The 21,516-nt window shown below is 40.5% G+C and overlaps 2 protein-coding genes across 3 annotated transcripts in view; both read right to left on the reverse strand.

The window, feature by feature from the left end:
* IMMP2L (inner mitochondrial membrane peptidase subunit 2) overlaps positions 1-21,516 on the reverse strand; it is a 1,418,140-nt gene that overhangs the window by 1,214,766 nt on the left and 181,858 nt on the right. The window lies entirely within an intron of this gene.
* LOC120981449 (C-C chemokine receptor type 8-like) lies at positions 17,618-20,246 on the reverse strand. Of its 2 annotated transcripts, XM_040410992.1 has the most exons (3): positions 20,150-20,246; positions 19,921-20,035; positions 17,618-19,841 (listed from the first exon to the last, which is right to left on the reverse strand). In XM_040410992.1, the coding sequence occupies exon 3, from the start codon at positions 19,831-19,833 to the stop codon at positions 18,769-18,771; it is 1,065 nt and encodes a 354-aa protein (XP_040266926.1). In that variant the 5' UTR covers positions 19,834-19,841; positions 19,921-20,035; positions 20,150-20,246; the 3' UTR covers positions 17,618-18,768. The 2 variants fall into 2 exon arrangements, with proteins under 2 accessions (XP_040266926.1, XP_040266931.1); XM_040410997.1 differs by having other exon boundaries at positions 19,921-20,212.

A 21,516-nucleotide genomic window follows, 5' to 3' on the forward strand; every position in this document is an offset into this window, starting at 1 on the left:
CCATTAGTGACACGAATATACAGTTTCTAGATCTGAACATCGTAGCGGAAGACAACAAACTTATGTGTAGTACATATCAGAAGCCCGTAAGCAAAAATAGTTATATACTATACACGAGTTGCCATCTACCTAGATGGCTGACCAATGTGCCAAAAAGCCAATTTAGGAGATTAAAACGTAACTGTACTCAGGAATTACAATTTGAGACGGAGGCAGAAACATTAAAACAGCAATTTTTGGAGAAAGAATATCCTATCCATCTTTTGGAGGGTTCACTAGAGGAAGTCAGAATGGTGAGAAGAGAAGACTTTTTTGTCCCCAAGCAGAGAGAGACAATGGAGGACAACTTGAGGATGATCCTACCATTTCATGCCCAATACAGAGGCATGGAAAGAATAATCAAAAAGTATTGGCATCATCTGCTTGGTGACAAAATAGTGGGACCATTACTAACCGTCATACCTCAAATTACATACACTAGGGTCCCCAATTTGGGTCTTAAAGTTGCCCCCTCAGTAAAAAAAGAAGGAACATACCACACAGGGAAAACAAAATGGGCTATCCATCTGCGGCTTTCACAGATGTGAACGCTGCTCTAATTGTAAAATTACTAAATTTCCCAAAAAAACTTTAAAGGCACAATCAACTCAAAACTCCTTTTCGATGGATATAAGGGAGGGTATGACATGTGATTCTGCTAATGTTATATACTTAATTGAATGCCCATGTCATAAACAATATATTGGCAGAACAAAGCGAACCTTAAGGAAAAGAGTGTCGGAACATATTTCAAACATTAAAAAAGGATATGATTTACACACACTATCCAAACACTATAAAGACCATCATGATAGTGATCCATCAAGCCTTAAATATATGGCATTAGAAAAAGTGAGATATGTATGGAGAGGAGGTAATCACATCCTACAGATGTCCAGATTGGAATCTAAAAGAATTTTTGAATTTGATACACTTGTACCAAGAGGCCTAAATGCCGACTTAGAATTATTTGGCTTCCTATAAATCGGGGCGTTGGCCTGGTGGGACAGGGACATCTGTGTCAGGCTGTTTTTTCAGCACCCAGATCTCTCTCTCCCGCCAGCTCAGTGTCCCCATTACATCTCTATTCCTATCAATGTACAAGCTTTTGAAGATGCAAGTAAATTATATATATATATATATATATATACATATTGTTTTTATTTTCATGTGTGTAAGGTTTTAGAATTTATATATGTATCCTGTTTTATCCAATTGATCCATTTTTAACATTATTCGCAAAAACGCACCGATAACGCACTAAAACCGCATGTGCGTTTTTTACGATTTTATCATTTTAGAGCCTGCATATTATTTATATATTAATTCTGTCTGATTTCATCAGTCCGCTATGAAATATGAAGTGTTTTTTTGATATGAAGGTATATAATACCAAGATAAGTTCCGATTCCTCAACACTAGGTTTTTCCTGCTTTTTGATATATCCCTCACCTGGTTAATCTAATGTCCCAACCCACATGTCTCTAACACGGACACTATATAAAGAGGACATTTCATCCCCACTGTTCAACCACTGAAGAAGGGGCTCATCCCCGAAACGCGTTTGGGAAACAGTGAGGGATTATCCAAGCAGCAGTTGTATTTCATATATGAAAATACCAACAAATCGGACACAGGTGATTTGAAATCTCCGCGCAGAAGCAGAAGACGTCATCAGCGCACGACCAAACCGTGAACCACGTGGGACGCCACGTAAGGTCCTGGAAGGTCACAGCAGGAAGCGTCTACCATAGTGCTGCATCAGTCTGCTGAATTTTATACAACGCCACATTTGGAAGCGGGAGACTTCACCGAAGGTCCGGTATGGTAATGTACAACTGATCGACAATATTGTATTACCTAGATCTATTAATGGAAGAGTGACTCTCTATTCAATTTTAGCCCCATTGCGGCCATTAATAGACACTTGGGACTTGTGGTCATTACCCCAACAGACATTGGGACATAGCGGTTTATTTTTATCGTTTCTTATTGTATTTTATGACATGTTTTATGTAGCATTTATTATCGTGTAATGTATGTATTATAAAGTGAGTGTGGATACATATCCCCAAGTGTTTGCCTGATATTTTGAGTGACCCCCTATCCAAGTTTTTTTCATTTTCTACGCACCGGCAATTGGGAGTGCTGAGGGGTTGTGCACCAATCCAGAAGTGGTACAGTGAGAGAGCCACCATTTGTCTTTTACATCTAGATACAAATAACTCTTCTTTAATTAAGCTAAAGTTACATTGACAAACTTGTATAATATAATATTGGTAACTAAATATTAGCAAAGCTATGATTATTTTCCTCATCAAAAAAATGCTATAAAATTTGTGACTTTTTTGAGAGGGCTAGGCAGTAAAATGTCATCACACCTGGCCCTGTCAATCAACGTAGAGAGGAAGCGCCAGTTGCAGAGAAAGTGGAGCCACTAGATAAAACAGCAAAACCTTTATTGCTCCTAGAGGCTAATTTGTATGTATTAAAACATCTTTTTTCTCAGCAATGCAGGCACATATGAACATAAGACCCACATAGATATCTTTAGCTACAAAGCACACATTCAACAGGTCAGCCAGTTTCATAGGTACAAATCTACTGACAGATGCCCCTTAAATTGGCAAACACCTTAATACCACTGACATGTAAGGTCATGTAGCAGTCATGTGTTGGTTCCTGGGATGTAAACAAAGAGGCATGGGACAGCTGAAGCATGGGCGCTAGAGCGGGAGGCGACTGAATAGGAAAGTACTGTTCTTTGTTTTTTATTACATTTGCTACTACTTTTTATCTCAAAAACCTTTAAAAATCAAAAAGTAAACAGAGCCAGCAGGAGCTATTAATTATTGAAACAATATTATTAGGACGTGTTCATAAACTGTGGATTTCATCTGCAGCATAACCTGAAAAATCTGCACGGACTGTCATTTCAACGCAACACCAGTAGAGTTCACCACATAAGCATTGTCAGCAGACTGTTTCCCATAAACAAAGTCAGCACTATCACAAACAAAGAGTATCAACAGTGTAAAAAAAAATAAGCAACAATGTTTATTTATTTTTTTGTTTTCCTTCACATATAATACAAATTTGGCTTTCTGGCCCCACCACAAGGGAGTTCATACACATATTTAAACAGTTCCCACTGAGGTCAATGAGAAAAATATGTATAAATATTAAGCAAGCTTCCAAATGTGCTGGCTGTAGGCAGCTAGACTAAAGGAAAGTCCATAACTGTGGGCTCTAATAAACTATTTACAAAAAGTTAGGGATATTTGGCTTTCGGGTGGAAAATTATAGAAAACTTAAAGAGTTCACTCTACAGTGATATTATATCATAAAAGTAGGGCATTTAAGTAGAAGCAAGCAATGATGATTTCCTCATCTCAAACAATTTATTGAAACAAAAGCCAACAGTGGTTGGTATACCCTCACAAAAAATTTCAATGTCTCGATAGCTTGTCATGCGGCCTTGAGCATCAATTATAGCTTGACAACGATGTATCATGCTGTTCACAAGTAGACTTATTGTCTGCTGAGGCATAGCCTCCAACTCTTCTTGAAGGGCGGCAATCAGGTCATTGAGGTTTTGGGGTAAAGAGTTATGAGCCTCTACACGGCGATTCAGCTAATCCCATAGGTCTGGAGAAAGTGCAGGCCACTCCATTTGAGGTACCCAAGTCTCCAGCAGCTGTTCCCTAAAGATGCAACCTCGATGAGCTGGCGCATTGTCATCCATGAAGATGAAATTAGACCTGTGTTGTTCATGCAGAGGCACAATGACTGGATTAATTATGTTATTCAAGTAGTATGGGCTTGTCACTGTACCATTCACAAAATGCAGGGCAGTTCTGTATTGACTAGACACACCTGCCCACACTGTAACACTCCAACCACCAAAGGCTTGTCTGTGGCTAATGCATAACGCTCTGCTTGACGTCTCCAATGTCGCTGGCAGCCTTCATTTCTGCTCAGCGTGAATTGATTTTCATCAATGAACAGCACTGAGGCCCACTGATCTCTTGTCCAGCGTAGATGCTCCTTGGCCAGTGCAAGATGATGACGCCTGTGCCTGGTGGTGTGGTCAGGTACCCTAGCAGGTCCTCTAGACCACTCTGTTATAAACAGTTTTGAATGGTATAACGTGACTCTTGGGTGCCTCTCACCTCCCTTATATGTGCCTGGAGTTGACTGGCATTCATCATCCGGTTCTGCAAGGCATTGTTCACAATGAAGCGGTCTTCAGTGTGTGATGTGGCCAAAGGACGTCCACTTCTATGCCTTTCTGTGACTCTTCCAGTGTCTCTGTATCTTTGCTGCAACCTGCTGATGACACTCTAAGCTCAGGGGCCACTTACGTCTGAGAACATCCTGCTTGAAGCCTCGCACTGGCGAGGTACTGTTGATCAAATGTTAGGTGTCGTCTCATGATGTCAAAATGTGAACAGCATGATGAGAAGGACTGTAAATCCCAATTCTAATTGAACCAGGAAATTTATTGGGTGATTCATGGCTCAAACAGCTCTTGTGAATTTTGCCGTTAAGCTCCTTGTTAGAGAACAGAAAGTTGTGCAAAAAGTACTCAAACACTGAACAGTTGGATATGGACATTCAAAAGTTAAGAGAAGGTCATAATAATGTCCCATGTAAAGGTTAGAGTGCATTTTAGGTTCATCCCGAAATTTTACCCACAAGCCAAATATCCCACATTGTTGTGAGTAGTGTAACTAGTGATTGTAGGCTCTTTGTGGTGCTGTTTCCATTCCTTGCTCCTAGTTTTCTCATATATTGCTGATTTGTCATGCATTTCTGATATCTTTACTACTAAAGATTGCATATATTAATTCTAATTAATTTTGATCATTTAATACGTTTAGTTGTTTTTTCAGTGTTCCAACATTTAGTGAAGGGCCATTTATTCAGTTGAGGATCATTACAGGTTCTACATGGAAGAAGGTTCTCTGGTCAGATGAGACCAGACTGTTAAGGGAACCACTTTGTGAGACCCAACACTTCCCATGACCCTAAGAACACAATTCCCACAGTAAAGCATGGCAGAATGATGCTGCGATAATGCTTTCCATCAGTAGGTACTGGAAAACTGGTAAAGACTGAAAGAAATATGTTTTTATTATTATTACTATAGATTGTGTCAAAAAAATATTTTGTACCTTCAATGTGATAAGCATGTTGTGCAATGATACAAATGGCACAAACCCTACAAAATTCCATTAGAATTCAAGACTGTAATTCCACAGAACAGGAAACTAAGGGAGTTAATACTTTCTCAAGGGACTATAAATAATTTGTATGGGACCATATATATATATATATATATATATATATATATATATATATAGTGCCTTAAACAAGTATTCATACCCATTGAACTTAAAACTTAAAAAGATTTTATGTGATAGACCAGGGATCAGCAACCTTTGGCACTCCAGCTGATGTGAAACTACAAATCCCAGCATGCTCCATTAATTTCTATGATAATTCTTAGGAGAGCAGAGCAAGTATGCATGCTGAAATATGTAGTTTCACAACAGCTGGAGTGATGGAGGTTGCCTACCCCTGTGATAGACCAAGACAAAGTAGCAAGTATGAGTAAAATGAGTAAAATGAAAACAATGATACATGATTTTCAACATTTTTAATAAATAAAAATCCTGAATGTGTGACGTGCATTTGTATTCAGCCTCAATACTTTCTAAGACCACTTTTCACTGCAATTATAGCTGAAAGTGTTTAGGGTTATGTCTCTACCAGCTTTATACATCTAGAGGCTGAAATTGGTGCCCATTCTTTTTTGCAAAAAAGCTCGAGCTCAGTCAGATTGGAGGAAGAGCTTCTGTGAACTGCAATTTTTAAGTCTTGCCACGGATTCTCAATGTGATTTAGGTCTGGACTTTGGCTGGGCCATTCTAACATGAACCAGCTTTGATCTAAACCATTCCATTGTAGCCCTGGTTGTATGTTTAGGGTTGTTGTCCTACTGGAAGATGAACCTCTACCCCAGTCTCAAGTCATTTGCAGCCTCTACCATCTACCAGAATTTCCTCCAGGATTGTCCTGTATTTAGCGCCATCCATCTTTCTATCAACTCTTACTAGTTTCCCTGTCCCTGCTGAAGAAAAACATCCCAACAGCATGATGCTGCCACCACCATGTTTCACGGTGGTGATGGTTTGTTCAGGGTGATGTGCACTGTTAGTTTTCCACCACACATAACGTTTTGCATTTAGGCCAAAAAAGTAAACTATGGTCTTATCTGAAGAGAGCACCTTATTCCACAAGTTTTCTGTGTCCCCTACATGGCTTGTGGCAAACTGCAAACGCGACATCTTATGGTTTTCTTCTTGCCACTCTTCCATAAAGGCCAGATTTGTGGAGTACAGGACTAATAGCTGTCCTGTGCACAGATTCTCCCACCTGAGCTGCAGATCTCTGCAGCTCCTCTGGAGTGTCCATGGGCCTCTTGGCTGCTTCTCTAATTAGTGCTCACCTTGCCTGGGCTGTCAGTTTAGGTGAGCGGCCATACTCCTTTCATTTTCGGATGAGGGGTTGAACAGTGCTCCTTCAGATGTTCAGAGCTTGGGATATTTTTTAGTAACCTTTAGTAACAGCTGTAGCTATACTGAGAAGTACACACAGGCAGACTCTTTACTAATTGGGTAATTTCGGAAGGCAATTGGTCACACTGGATTTTATTTGGCGGTATCAGAGACCAGGGGAGAACAACAAATGCATGCCACACTTTTCAGATTTTTATTCATAAAATTCTTTGAAAAACATTATTTTGTTGTTTTCACTTCACACATACTTGCTATTTTGTGTTGTTTTTTTACATAAAATCCCAATAAAATACATTTCAGTTTGTGCATATAAAGTGAAACGTTAAAAAAAATTGTGTTTTAAAAAATATATATATAAAAAGTTCAAGGGGTATGAATACTTTTTCATGGCACTAGTATATAATAATATTATATATATATATATATATAAAATTCTGGCTTATTTTTTGTGGCATTAGGAGTCAAGTAGTCCGCATATAATCAAAGAATATTCTCATTGGACTGTAGATGCCTTCTTAAAGGGCTTCTGTCACCCCACTAAAGTAATTTTTTTTTTGGCTACTTAAATTCCTTATACTGCGATATATCAATATATAATGCTCTTACTGATTTTCGTTCTGTAGTTTCTTAAAAAAAACAGACTTTTATAATATGTAAATTACCTCTCTACCAGCAACTAGGGCGGCTACTTGCTGGTAGCAGCCGCATCCTCCTTTCATAAAGATGCCCCCTCCTCATGTTGATTGACAGGGCCAGCGAACGCGCTCGACCTCTGACTGGCCCTGTCTGCGTAAAAAATTTCACGCCTGCGCCGTACCGGTCTTCAGTCGGCGCAGGCGCACAGCGAGAAGGACGCTCGCTCGGTCGTTACATCCTCAATGCGCCTGCACCGATGACGTCACATCTACACCCTGCGCAGGCGCACTGAGGAAGGAGCGGCCGAGCAAGCGTCCTCCTATCAGTGCGCCTGTGCCGACTGAAGACCGGTACGGCGAAGGCGCGAGATTTAAAACGCAGACGCGGCTAGCCAGAGGACGAGCGCGTTCGCTGGCCCTGTCAATCAACATGAGGAGGGGGCGTCATTATGAAAGGAGGATGCGGCTGCTACCAGCAAGTAACCGCCCTATTTGCTGGTAGAGAGGTAATTTACATATTATAAAAGTCTGTTTTTTGAAGAAACTACAGAACGAAAATCAGTAAGAGCATTATATATTGATATATCGCAGTATAAGGAATTTAAGTAGCCCCAAAAAAAAAAAGACTTTAGTGGGGTGACAGAAGCCCTTTAAATAAAATCCTCGCAGACATACGTTTTCATAGATCACTTCTAGAAAAAAATATATTACACAATCAATGCCCATAGGCACTTGTGTCTAGACGCTCTAAATGACACCTTCAGAATTATATTATTGAAAATCACTGGAAGCTAATTTATTTTGATCCTCAAAAGTGCCATATACACATTACAGTAATTGGCAAAAATCTAGGGGGCAACTTGAGCAATCTTATATAACCTTCTTCAAATAGTCAGAAAACTTCAGATAAATTGATAAGGTTGTGAAAGAGCAGTTTTAATTCCTATGAACCAATGGAAATGACATTTGTGCTACCTAACGTATGGAAATATTATAACTAATCATGAAGAATTCCAAATAGCTCATTATGATCAGCACATTGGTGATGAATTGGGTACTAATGCATAATGATGGGATACTGAGCGCTTTGCCCCCTAAGAACTCCTTTGGTACAGCAAGTGCTTTTCTGAAAGTGAATTACTGCTGAAATACTTACCACATAGGAAATTGCTAATACAATTATTCTCTGCCTCAGGAAAATCTAATTCTATTACCTTCAGGAAACAAAGTCAGCTGAATTAAATGACAAAAAAATATGACTTTACTTCACAAAGAATCAACAAGGTGTGCTTCCAACTCAAAGAGCAAGCCATAAATACTGTACTTATTAATGCAAAAGATTAGCTAATTATCTATTCTCCTCTAACATCACAGTAACAATGACAAACATTTAGTGCTGTTCATACATATACTATCCAATTTGACTAAACTTGATAAAGTAACACAATTGCACTGCATTCTGGAGCATCAATATTATATTCCAAGAAATGGAAGGCACAATTTCTGATTACTTTGCAATCAAAAAATAACTTTGTGCAGAATTACTATTTAATAATACAGACTGTCACAAATATCCTTTACCTTTACTGCCCAAAATAAAAGAGAAGTTTGAAAGAGAAATTAAACACTCTATTAAAGGGGTTAACTAGAATATATTTTTTTATAAAAAGGCCAGTAACTTACTGATTTCTGAAAAAATTCTGCCATATGCCTATATAAGCTTACTATCTGACCTTCTATGATTTTTGGATCCCACTCCTCCACAAGTCTTATCTTCATTGAGCAGATAGGGTGCTCCTGCTGATCAGCACATGTGACCTCTGCTTCCCAGCATGAAACCACTTTGCAGAAACCTCCTAGCTCACAACACATCCTTGCACACTGCCAATGTTGCCTTCCTGTACATGGCTCATGCCCAGAACCGCTGCCAAAGGAGAGCATACAGCAACAGCAAGTGCACATGCTTACCCTGATAATGAAAGAACTACTGGAGGCCATCTCCAGTAGAAACAAAATACTGTACAAACAACTGATTTGCATGAACAGAGTCTTTTCTTTCACAGCTCAGTTGTGTCTGCCAATTGCATCCAGATATAATGGAGTGGCAGCTCAGATATGGTCACCGTTTCTACAAACCTTCTAGCTCACACTGCACTTCACACTCCCCGACCCTTCTCTTACAACAATGTCCTTACACTGCAGAGAATCCTTGAAACAGTGCAGAGGCTGCTATAATCACAAGACTTAAAACTTGCAAGTTTTCTCTACAGACACCTAAACAGCTTGGTAATTCCTCATATAATATTAAAAATATTTTGGGCATTATCGGCCATATCGTCCTTTTGCTAAGTAGCAAAACACTAAAGGATCCCAGTAAATTAAATCATCCTCCAATTTTAGGTGAAAGACTACCTTTAAGCTTCAGCTATTAACTTTAAAACCTCTTAGGCTTCTTTCACCTCACCTTTCAGCCTTTCCGTTCTCCTGCATTGTTTAGGAGCAGGAGAACGGAAAGGACGGATTCGGCACATAACTGAGCCGAACGGAACCTAAGGATTCCATAGACTATAATGGGGTCCGTTAGGTTTCCACTCAGAAGACAAAAGTTGTGCATGCAGCACTTTTGTCTCCGCTTCAAAAATCATCCTAAGAGCGGAAACCATTATAGTCTATGGAGTCCTTAGGTTCTGTTCGGCTCAGTTATGTGCCGAATCCGTCCTTTCCGTTCTCCTGCTCCTAAACAATGCAGGAGAACGGAAAGGCTGAAAGGTGATGTGAAAGAAGCCTAAGAGGTTTTAAAGTTAATAGCTGAAGCTTAAAGGTAGTCTTTCACCTAAAATCACCATTATAGAACACTAACATGAGGATCTCCTTTACATTCCCCATATTAGAATGCTACCTTCCATATTGCTGTCCATCGTCGATTTTCTCAGAAAAAAACTATTATTCAATATGTTAATTAGCTTCTGAAGGTGCCCAGGGGTGGCGTTCATGCGGCCGTTGCCCAGGCCCCTCGGCACTTTTCATACGAAACCCCTTCCCTTTCACTCCTCTGGCCCGCCCTAGGTTCTTCCGATTACGTCCTCCTCTTAGTGAGAAATCCACCGCCGTTCAATAGATTCGCCTGTGCACTTCATTCCCCATTATGGGCAGAGGCACAAGGCTGGCTAGATCGGGATGTACGGGCCGCATTAAACGCTCTTGTGCCTCTGCCCATAATGGGCAATGAAGTGTGCAGGCGCGGCAACCTTTTTCACCTGAAGAAGGGGAGTTGTTTTCCCCGAAATGCGTTGTCAAGTGTTTTTATAACCAATAAACCTGGAAGATTGCTATTAATTCCAATTGGCCAGTCCGTTTTTGCAGCGAGGGATGTTCTTTTTTGTATTTGCATAACAATCCTCCGTGAGACTTCAGGCAACCCCACTTGAGGATATTCACATCCGTGGCTGCATACTGACCGCATCCGGGGAACGTAAAGCTATTCCCGACACGCCTACAATAGAGTTGTGCCTATTTTTGGCACAACATCCTAAGGTGAGCCTCCAATTGGGGTAATATTTGGAACCGTGTATGTACGTTTTTCACCCTATTGTGCGCCTTTCTCTTTCTTGTTTATCTATATTGTAAACAAAGCCTGTGTACGTGATTCTATTCCTAGGGGGAGACACAGGATCCCTGTTATCAGGATTAATGGGAGTGTAGGCAGCAGGAACCCCACCAGTCAGACTCTTATCCCATATTCTGTGGATAACTTAAAACAACCCCTTTAATTCTACACAACCCATTTTTCATTATTTATGATGTGCTCTCTTGTCACAATACACGTTTATAAATACACGCATGCACATCCATTCTGAGGAATATGCTCTCTTGAAGTACTGTAGTCACACAATAGTTAATGTTTTTAAATACAGTAATAGAAAATAAATCAATAAAAACACTAAAATTAAAAAATATATATTATAACAAAATCTGATAAAAAAAAAAGTAATTTACTGCTGATATATTTTGTTTAGGTCGAGGCAAAAATAATCTCATTCCGCAGATACTGTAATAGACAAGTAGTTACTAGGATGATCCATAGTCTTGTTGACACTCTCATCAACGTCATAAATCTTACTGAACTTTAGACAAGGTTAAACATGTTTCTAGCAGTATGGAAATAAATAGTAAATGTATGCTTAGCTTTACAATATATTAATTGTAATTTGAATTGACTATACAATTTAAAAGCGAATGAACAAAAAGATCGGTAGGCATTGAAAATATATCAATGTATGAAAAAGAATATGGGAAAATAATTTGTATATCCTTCTTAATAAACTGACCTTTACCCTTAATCTTATCACTATTTCCATATGTTATTGCTGGAGAAATAAAACGCTGACTTAGCTGCTGGCACATAATTATAAAGCTTTCAATGAGAAATAAGGGAAAGGTTCCTAAGCAGGATATTTGCCCTATAGGCAAAGAGTGGAGCTAACATTCCTGACAGCCTGGCATATTCAGATAAGGGTCTACAACTATACTAATGCATGATTCACATCATTGACAATAACTGTGTACCTATTTGTTAAACCCTTAATAGCAGAAGTATTTACTTGCAGTAATAGCCAAACCATTTTTAGAAATTCTATGCATGTGCTAACTCTGTAATTTTTATTTTTAAGACAATGGGGGACATTTATCAATAATGGAGTAATTTGAGCCCGAAAAAATCCTAACCATACAAATCAAAAGTGGTGATTTGTTTCACCTCATATATCAAAAGGCGCATGCCACTGTTAAAATGTGACTATTTTCAAATATAAACTTGATTATCTGCCTATTTTCCTCGATTTGCGACATTTTAACTCCAATAGCACTAAAGTGCGACTTTTTTAAACCAAAATGCGCCATTTCAGCCACCCCTGCCAGACCACACTTGCGACTTTTGAAACATAATTGCGACTTTTGAAGCATATCTGGGACATTTCCTGTGGTAAATTGTCTCAGACTCGGGACGTTTTTGTTATTGTTTTGTTTTTGTTGGATGTCAATTTACTGACAAAACCCTGTTTTTTAGCTCATTTATATTAGATAAAAATAAATGCATCCGGTTTTAATACTTACCTATCACTTGTTCACAAGACTAGTTGGTTTTGTTTTCATAAATGCGATTTTTTTTTTACAAAAAGTTGCATCTTTATTCCATGAATGCAACCTTTTACACAAAACACGAGCTAATAAACTGGCTTAATTGTCTGCAACAATTTGAGTCATTTCTGCCCATAAGAGGATAATAAATGAGGCGTAATATGCGCCAATTTGATAGCCCCACCCACTTTGACATTTAAAAACTAATTTCTGACGTGATGCATTCTTTATGGCAAAAACTCTAGAGAAAACAGTTGATATATTTGCCGCAAATCAAAACTCCATTCTTTTTGGTGCATTTTACTCTATAATTCTGGAGCAACATGCTTAGTAAATGTCTCTTAAAAGGGTTGTCCCATTTTTACATTTATGGCATATTGATAAAATGAAGGCCTTGCATGTGTAGCAACCTCTCCATTCACTGTTATGGGAGTTTAAAAGTTGAGTTAGTGTGTTCAGCTATTTTTGGAAGGCCCATTGCAGTGAATGGAGTGCAAGCTGCACATGCGCATTTGTTTCCTCTTACATATGTCCCCAGAAGGTCAGAAAGGACCTTTAGGGGACTATTTTTCAGACTGCAGTTGGAACTGTACAGGAAAACCCCCCTGAGAACTGTGGCAAGTATCACAGTCAGAAGTTCGCTGGTTCCATGTCTGCTTACTCCATCATACTCATTTGAGAACTGAGCATGTTAAGAGTAAGAAATGGGTTAAAAAAATGTTAAAATACCACTTTCGCCATCTCTTTTCTGTAACTGTTTTTGAGAGCTGGTCACTGGACATGCCATTGCAAAATTCTCCATGCGATGTTATTCTGAGTACAGAAATTGTATGGATGCTGTGTGTTGACCCAGGACATGTATGTCACATAACACTGAAAAATACTGAATGTCAGACGTTACATGATGTGCAGGGGGTCACATGACAAACACCATGTTTAGTCCTATTCAGTTAGGACCATAAACCATAACTTTTATTAGATATACTAAAGGAGTTTACACTATTAAAACATAGGGGCCCTAGGTGTGTAAATACAAAACAAAACCAAAACGTGACTACGAGAAAACCCAAAAATCGGGCAGGGTGAAGGGTTGGGTGGTGGGGAGGGCGGTGTTTTCTATCCCTAGTTAGCCCTACCTCTATGCCCTCTCCTCGAAGTCACGCCTTGATGGTAGTTGTACCCTGTGCTTGTCCCCAACCTGAGGAACCCTGAAAAAGGACCTAAAGATAAGTATGATAGATACAAGAGTAAGACGCCCTGCAACGAAAATAAATACACAATAAGCAATTCAAAATTTCTGACGCGTTTCACCCCTTAGTAGGTTCATCAGAGAGTGAAGTCACTAACTGGCACTCTCTCATGTATTAAAAAGACAGATAAAATAGGCCTAAACAAGATACACAGTGCCAAAATGGTACTTCTAAATAAACGCATGCATGATAACTGTCCAAACACATGATAATATGCCCAGGATCAGTATACGTGTATAGATAGCGCTGCCATAGTTATAGTGACCATCGAACAATCATGGCAGCAGTGGTATGGCTTGCAGTAAAGCCACTAAGGCTACTTTCACTTTAACGTTTTCAATTCCACTATTGAGATCCGTCATAGGAAACGCTTCAATTTTATCCCTATTCATTGTCAATGGGGACAAAATTGAACTGAACGAAACGGAGTGCACCAAAATGCATTTCGTTCCGTTGCATCCCCATCGCGGACAGAATAATGCTGCAAGCACCATTTTTCTGTCCGCGATGTGGTGCAGAGAAAGACGGATCCGTTCTGACCAACAATGTAAGTAAATAGGGACGGATCCGTTTTCTCTGACGCAATAGAAAACGAATCCGCCCCCCATTGACTTTCAATTGTGTTCATGACTGATCCGTCATGGCTATATAAGACATAGTACAACTGGATCCGTTCATGACGGATGCATGCGGTTGTGTTATTGTAACGGAAGCGTTTTTGAAGATCCATGACGGATCCGCAAAAACGCTGGTGTCAAAGTAGCCTAATACTATCCACTAGTTAGGTAGATCCATCACTGTACAAGTAATGTCTGCAAAAGCATCACTTCTACACAAACAGATAATAATGGAGGGGAACCATGTAATCCAGGAGAGCAAGCAGCAGGTAGCGTATAAGCCACGTGCTGATGCCTCGTTTGGATGAGAGTCAGGAAGGGGAATGATCCTGGGAGTGGTAGTATGCCCACCAATTAATCACAGAGGAGCAAGTCACGCCCATATCAAGAGGCAAGTGGTAACGCCACAATCAAAGACATGTCCATCGCGACATAGTCAAAGCCCAGGCAAGCAATGACCAATGAGGCGCGCCCTGGAGATTACAAGTGTGCACGTGGTTGTAGACCGGGGCAGGAAAGTAACGCACACCAACACAAATGCATGACCTTTGCAGAAGATATAATGCAGAATCTCTAAAGGGTTATTCCCATCTTACAAAGTAATGGCATACGGTTAGAATCCTGAAACTGAAGGGCTGTGCCCCCTTTACGTAACTGTAGCAGAGCTCCATTCAAGTGAATGTGGCTAGCTGCAGTTCCCTGCATATACCACCACTTTGTAGGGAAAAACAATGAGGGGGCTGCACTGCTAAATCAGCAATGTGGTCCCATAATTTTCAGGATCCATGGGGGTCTCAGAGGTCGGATCCCCAGCAATCATAAAGTCATGGTAGACCCTTGTGTATGCTATCACTTTCTAAGTTGGGAATACTCCATTAGGCCCCTTGCAGACGACCGTGTCCGGATTAGGTCCGGATGGGTCCGGATGCGTTTAGTGAAAACTGCACGATTTCGCAAGCAAGTCCATTCAGATTTGTTTGCGATCGCGTTCAGTTTTTATTGCGCGGGTGCAATGCAATTTAATGCGTTTTGCACGCGCGTAATAAAAAACAAACAACATCTCTTAGCAACCATCCGTGAAAAACGCATCGCATCCGCACTTGCTTGAGGATGCGATTTTCATGCAGCCCCATTCACTTCTATGGGGCCAGCGTTGCGTGAAAATTGCAGAATATAGAACATGCTGTGATTTTCACGCAACGCACAAGTGATGCGTGAAAACCAACGCTCATGTACACAGACCCATTTAAATGAATGGGTCCGGATTCCGTGCGGGCGCAATGCGTTCGCATCATGCATTGCACCCGCGTGGAATACTCGCTCGTGTGAAAGGGGCCTTAGGCTAGAGCTACATGGCAACATGGATCATGCAACAGCAAGTCTCCGAGTCAAATTACCAAAAACATTGGTGCAACCTGTCTGCAACTTTTTATTTTAGATCTACGATTTGACTGCCATATCTCAGAAAAGTCATAGGCATGTAGCAGTTGCACATGATTTGCATTGTGGTCTAGGAAGGCAATGTTGCATGAGAAACGAGACCTGCAACCAAAAATCCAATAGTGTTGTTTTTACGACTATGGCGTCATAGTAGACATTCGGTATGTCATATAGCGACCCCACTAACAAAAGATGCAATGTCGCAATATGACATTGCAATCTTCATGTGGTGGGACCAATGTCATTAAGCCCCAGTTTAAATCCAAAAGTTTGGTATTTAGTAATATGTAAATTAGATTTTATTATAAACATTTTTGTAATTGTGGTGGCTGACATTGCTTGTATACTGTAGCTCAGTTTCAGCATTTCTGTGTAGACTGGAGTATGGTTAACAGAGTCATTTCATTATCAAAAAAGTGAAAAATTTAATGACAAGTAGGGGGCAATCTTCGGTTCAGTCAGAGTGTAAACGAAGTGTCAGATCCACATGTGAGGGATACTAGCAGCACCTGATGGACCCAGTGACTTATCATGGAGTCTGCTGGGTGCCACCGCAGTAACCGTTATTGTGATGGGGAAAATAGCGTTGTATGCTGTGCTATTCTTCCTGTCAAACGGTGGAATCCCCCAATGGAAACTCTGAAACTCTGAGCTTTGTATGCATCTCTTCTGTTATTCCTTTGTCTCTGAGGTAGAGGGACGTACACCATCACTTACCGGAGACTGTAACAACCTACTGTATGATGTTTTTTAATTCCGGTTCATTGCAACCACCATAAAGCACACACAACCCTGTCTATACAGATGCAAGAAAGAGGTTAGTGCCTCCAATATAGCACAAAACACAACTAAAATATTTTTTCAAATGACATATCCTTTCCATAACAATCTTTCGATACATGGGATGCATGGGTTATTGCTACTAGACGCTGGCTAGAAGCTGTGGTGTGGGGTGTGGTAGAGTTTTTATTATGCCTTTATTTTTTTATTTTTGATTTTACACTTTTGTGCCCCCCATAAGGACAAGACATTTGGAGAACATTTACCATTACATTTTATATTTGATTTCTCCGGTAACTGGGGTTGACATATTAGCCTCAAATAAGTGGAGAATACAGCCACCAGGGAGGTTGTACATGTTTGTATAGCCTCACTGCAGAGCTGATCTGGGTTCATGCAGAATCCCAGCCACCCAGTGATCACATGACCAAACAACATTGCCCCTTCCTAATCTCTATACACATCGCACATTGACTGCCCTTGCGGAGATTACAGCTGTGATCTCTGCAAGGACGTTTAGAACTGTCTGTGCAGACTGAAGTCAATGGATGTGCGGCAATGGAAGATAAAAAGTAAACAGGTACACTTTTCTATGAAAATAATAAAGAAAATGCTAGTGACAGAAAAAAATATGTTTAATTGGCGTTAGAAGTGCTAAAAAGGCATAATGAAGAAAAAAAAATTGTACTTCTCTCTTAATTATCAGAAAACCCCTTCAAGAAATACTCTTGTACATAAAATATTACAGAAAATTGGGTTGTGCAAAACAAAATAACGAAAGATAACATAGAATTTAAGTGCAGTATAAGTCAAAAGCTTTCCATACCTAGAGGACATTTCAAAAAAAAAAAAAAAAAACGGAGGTAACTTTACAGCTGTGCCAGAGTTGCATCTACTCATCTCGTAAATCAGCCACTACAGATTTGTAGAATCTTAATAGTCCTAGCAAGGCCAGGAGTAGAAACCCCACCAACAAGGAGTTTGTCTTGGCGAGGATGAGCTACTGGAAAAATAGATTTAATGTTAAAGGGAGTTTGTCATCCCGATTTTGGACCATTATTTGCAGTAAAGTATGAGTAGTACTGCAGCTCACTACTTTTTATTTTCCTATTGCCCCCCTTTCCTCCGCTGTCAGTACTCATAGCTGCATTGAAATCAATTATCAGGATATGCATATGAACACAGCGGCCTGGGCTGTGTATTACAGCGCAGCTTTGAGTGCTGACAGCAGGGGAATGGGGGCGGTAAGAAAATAAAAAATAATGATCTGGACTCCTTATCTGCAGTACTACACATGTATTACTGTAGATAATGATCCAAAATTGGGGTGACAGATTCCCTTCAAATGGGTATTCCTACCTTACACAGTATAAGCTGTAAAATGAGAGGTTGAGGGACAAAACCAGGACCATCATTTATCAGGAGAAAAGGGTCCAGTGATTTCAAAATTGCTGCCTTCACCTTTGAAAAGTGAAAAGATGGCTGGCACTCTCTGATAGCTAACAGGGCCAATTCTCAGCTGATTTCAATGGTAAAAGTGGCTGCTGATGGCAGAGTTAGGCTTCATGCCCACAGCTGTTGCCCAGCCATGCCCGCATTGCGGCCCACAAACAGTAGGTCCACAATATACGGGCACCGGCTGTGTGCACACTGTTTTACAGATACTTGAAAGCGTCCGCAATCCAGAAGGAGCGGTGTGGAACAGAGGCACTTTCTCTCCGAGGCACTGTAAATAAAACTTGCGGATGGATGACGGAGCCATTCAAGTTGAATGGGTCTGCATCCGTCTGCGGCAACCGCACTGGTGGTGCCCGTGTACGGAACGGTAAGCACAGTTTGTGTGCATGTGCCCTTATAGGACCTTCAGTCCCTGGGTAAATGAAGTTGGGGTCCCGTTAATCCATAAATGCTCTTCATGGGAAAAACCCTTTAAACATTGGTTTCAGCAATCATTTAGTGTGCACATACTGTGTACACTTAGGCTAGATTTACATGGGCCGACTGAGCGGCCAATTGTCAGGAAGGAAGGGTTTCTTCCTGACAGTTGGCTGCTTGTTCAGTGAAGGAGACCGCGCATTTACAGTACATGTAGCGATCTCCTTCATAGTATGAGGAGGAGGGTTTGCTATAGCTGGTTTATCGGGTGATCGTCATTACATTTACATCGAGAACGACCATTCCTAATAATCTGCCCAATTCTCGGGGCGTGTAAATGCAGATCATTTCATCCTCACATGGATGTCCTTACAATATACAAGTCTATACTCATCACTACTAAATGAAAAATTCAAATGATGGCATCTGAAGAATAGGAACGTAAATCCCTTCCTGTAAAGGATGATCGATCGACGCTGGTGTTTTCAGACGATCGGCATCTTCTGCTTATATGCATGCATTTTAACAGCTTGTTGAACATACGGAAAAGATGCTTCTTAAAATTATCTCCAGCAAAAGTGTAAATGATAGGATTTAAACAGCAATGCAAGAAAGATATTGTCTGAGATACCTCCATTGCCGTTTTCAACTTGTCGTCATAGCTGGAATCACCAAATGCACTGAACGTGTTCAATATTCTTAAAAAAATGACTATGTTGTAGGGGGACCAAAATACAAAGAACACAAAGACGAGTATAAGGATCAGTTTGACGGCATGTTTCTTCTGCATACTCCTGCTGTTGTGTAAATTCCTAATAATCTGTGAGTAACAGAAAACTAAAATGACCAGAGGGATAATTAAGCCAAAGATATTGATTTGAAAGTATGACAGGAGAGTCCAAAGTTTCTCCTGGCCTTCAGGATAAAAAGCCGCACAATCCGTGAAGCCATTATTTGTCTCTGTTTTGTGAAAAATAAAATTTGTTGCGGACAAGAGAAAAGAAAAAGTCCACACAACAATCGTGACAATCAGTCCCAGCTTCATAGTTCTAAACTTAAGTGATAACACTACATGGACAATTGCTAGGTAACGGTCTACACTCAGGACTGTTATAAAGAATATGCTACTAAAAAACCCCAAGAAATACATTGCAGACAGCATTTTGCACATGACTTCACCAAACACCCAATGATTGAGGAGTTGATACACGACAAATGGCAATGAAAATACAAACATCAAGTCTGAAATGGCCATGTTGAGAAGATAAATGTCAGTTAGAGAGTTTATCTTTTTAAAACATATTAATATCCACAATACCAAGGCATTTCCAACAAGTCCGCAGGAAAATATAATGCAGTATAGAGTGGGCTTGAAAACGGAATCCACTGTGTCCAAATTTTTGACAAAGTAGATTGAGGCATCTGAATACTCATATTGTGCAGTTGTACTTGACAGCCTGTTCTCTGTAGCCTCCATGCTATTTGCTGTAATACAAAAATAAAGGGTAGAATCAACTCCCTGTCCTATACTAATAAAAATGTGTATAAAAGAATGTATACTTACATTTCAGGGGGGCAAGCAGCTCCAAACGTTAGTTTCCAGGTTAGCACTTAAAGTGCAGTTGTGCTGTATTCTAAGTCACAGAACATATCCTCTCTACACCGTTCTTGGTGTCTGGCTATAAATATAAAAAAGACTTCCTATGAAACTCATGACTAGAGCTTGGGGGAGGATATAACATCTTATGAGTTTTGCTTTAATTGACACAGTAAGTCTATGTTAAGTTCCTTACTTCAGGTAGTGATATAGTGTATACCAGTATTTTACACTATTAGATACACTATTTCTCCTCGATCTTATGCTGCCATCTTCTGGTGGGTCTAATAGTCCAAATGCCGGCATTAGAAGCAGGACATTCTGCGCTCCGTTACGGACAGGTCCTGGCAGTGCAGTTGTGAGGACACAGCATGGACTGTGCTCTGTGTACATCGTCCTCTCACTGAACCGTCACATATTTCTGTAAAGTGCAACTGTTTAGTGTGCACATAACACATTCATACACACAGCAGAGTAAATGTGTGCAGTGTCTGTCCTGCCAGGACCTTTGAAGCCGGGCCTCCCCTCCATACTGTGCAAGGGACAGGTCCGTCCCAGTAACTCTAAACCACTACTACTGGTTCTGACTGGGTAAGCTTAGGCAGCGGGGCTGTCCCTTATAATGATAGTGCTCTGTGGCTGATGTAGTCAGGGGCACTGTGATGAGGAAATTTGGTTGGCATAGCAAGGGCCTTTGAGGCTTAGTCAGGAGGCATTATGTATACTAATGTGATGAGGAACTGTGGCTGGCATAGTCAGAGGGCACTGTGATGAAACACTGTGGCTTGAATCGTGATGAGCCACTGTGGCTGGCATGATCTGGGGGCACTGTGGCTGGCATAGCAAGGGGCACAGAGACTGGCATAGTCAGGGGGCATTATGGATGCTAATGTGACGAGGCACTATTTGTTAAGGTATCTGTTAATCTACTTTGTTTGCTTGACTTTATCCCATTTTGAGTGCAAAATCCACTTTCCAAGCTTGCAGTGGATAATGGAAAAGTAAGGCCTGTATTAGACATGGAGAGCAGCATTTCGATAGTCAGGAGGGAAGAATTTCTTCCCAACAATCGCCAGTGATCTCCTCCACATTATAAGGAGGAGCGATCGCTAATGCCATCCCTCGTCCCCAGACAGAATCATTGCTTGCTGGCTGCCAACCAGGATTGTGTTTGTTCGTTATGCCGGTGATGTCATCACGAAGGCGCGCACAAAATCAGCACACCGGTGACGTCACTATATGCAAAATAACTGTGTAAAAGTATAGAAGATACTTCTATGCTACCATGGTGACGTCACTGGTGTGCTGACATAGTCCCATACATTTTACAACCAATATTCCTGCATCAACCACTTACCAGCGGTAATTCAAACATATACTGGTCTCCTTTATTTTATTCACATGCTTGTCCCCTCATTATCCACATACCGTATATGCCGGCGTATAAGACGACTTTCTAACACTAAAAATTATTTTCAAAAGTCGGGGTCGTCTTATACGCCGGGTATACTCAGATCCGATGGTATATTCTAACCCCCAGGCGTTCCCATGGGGACGGGACGC

Source organism: Bufo bufo, chromosome 1 (assembly GCF_905171765.1).
Source record: "Bufo bufo chromosome 1, aBufBuf1.1, whole genome shotgun sequence".
NCBI lineage: Eukaryota > Metazoa > Chordata > Amphibia > Anura > Bufonidae > Bufo > Bufo bufo.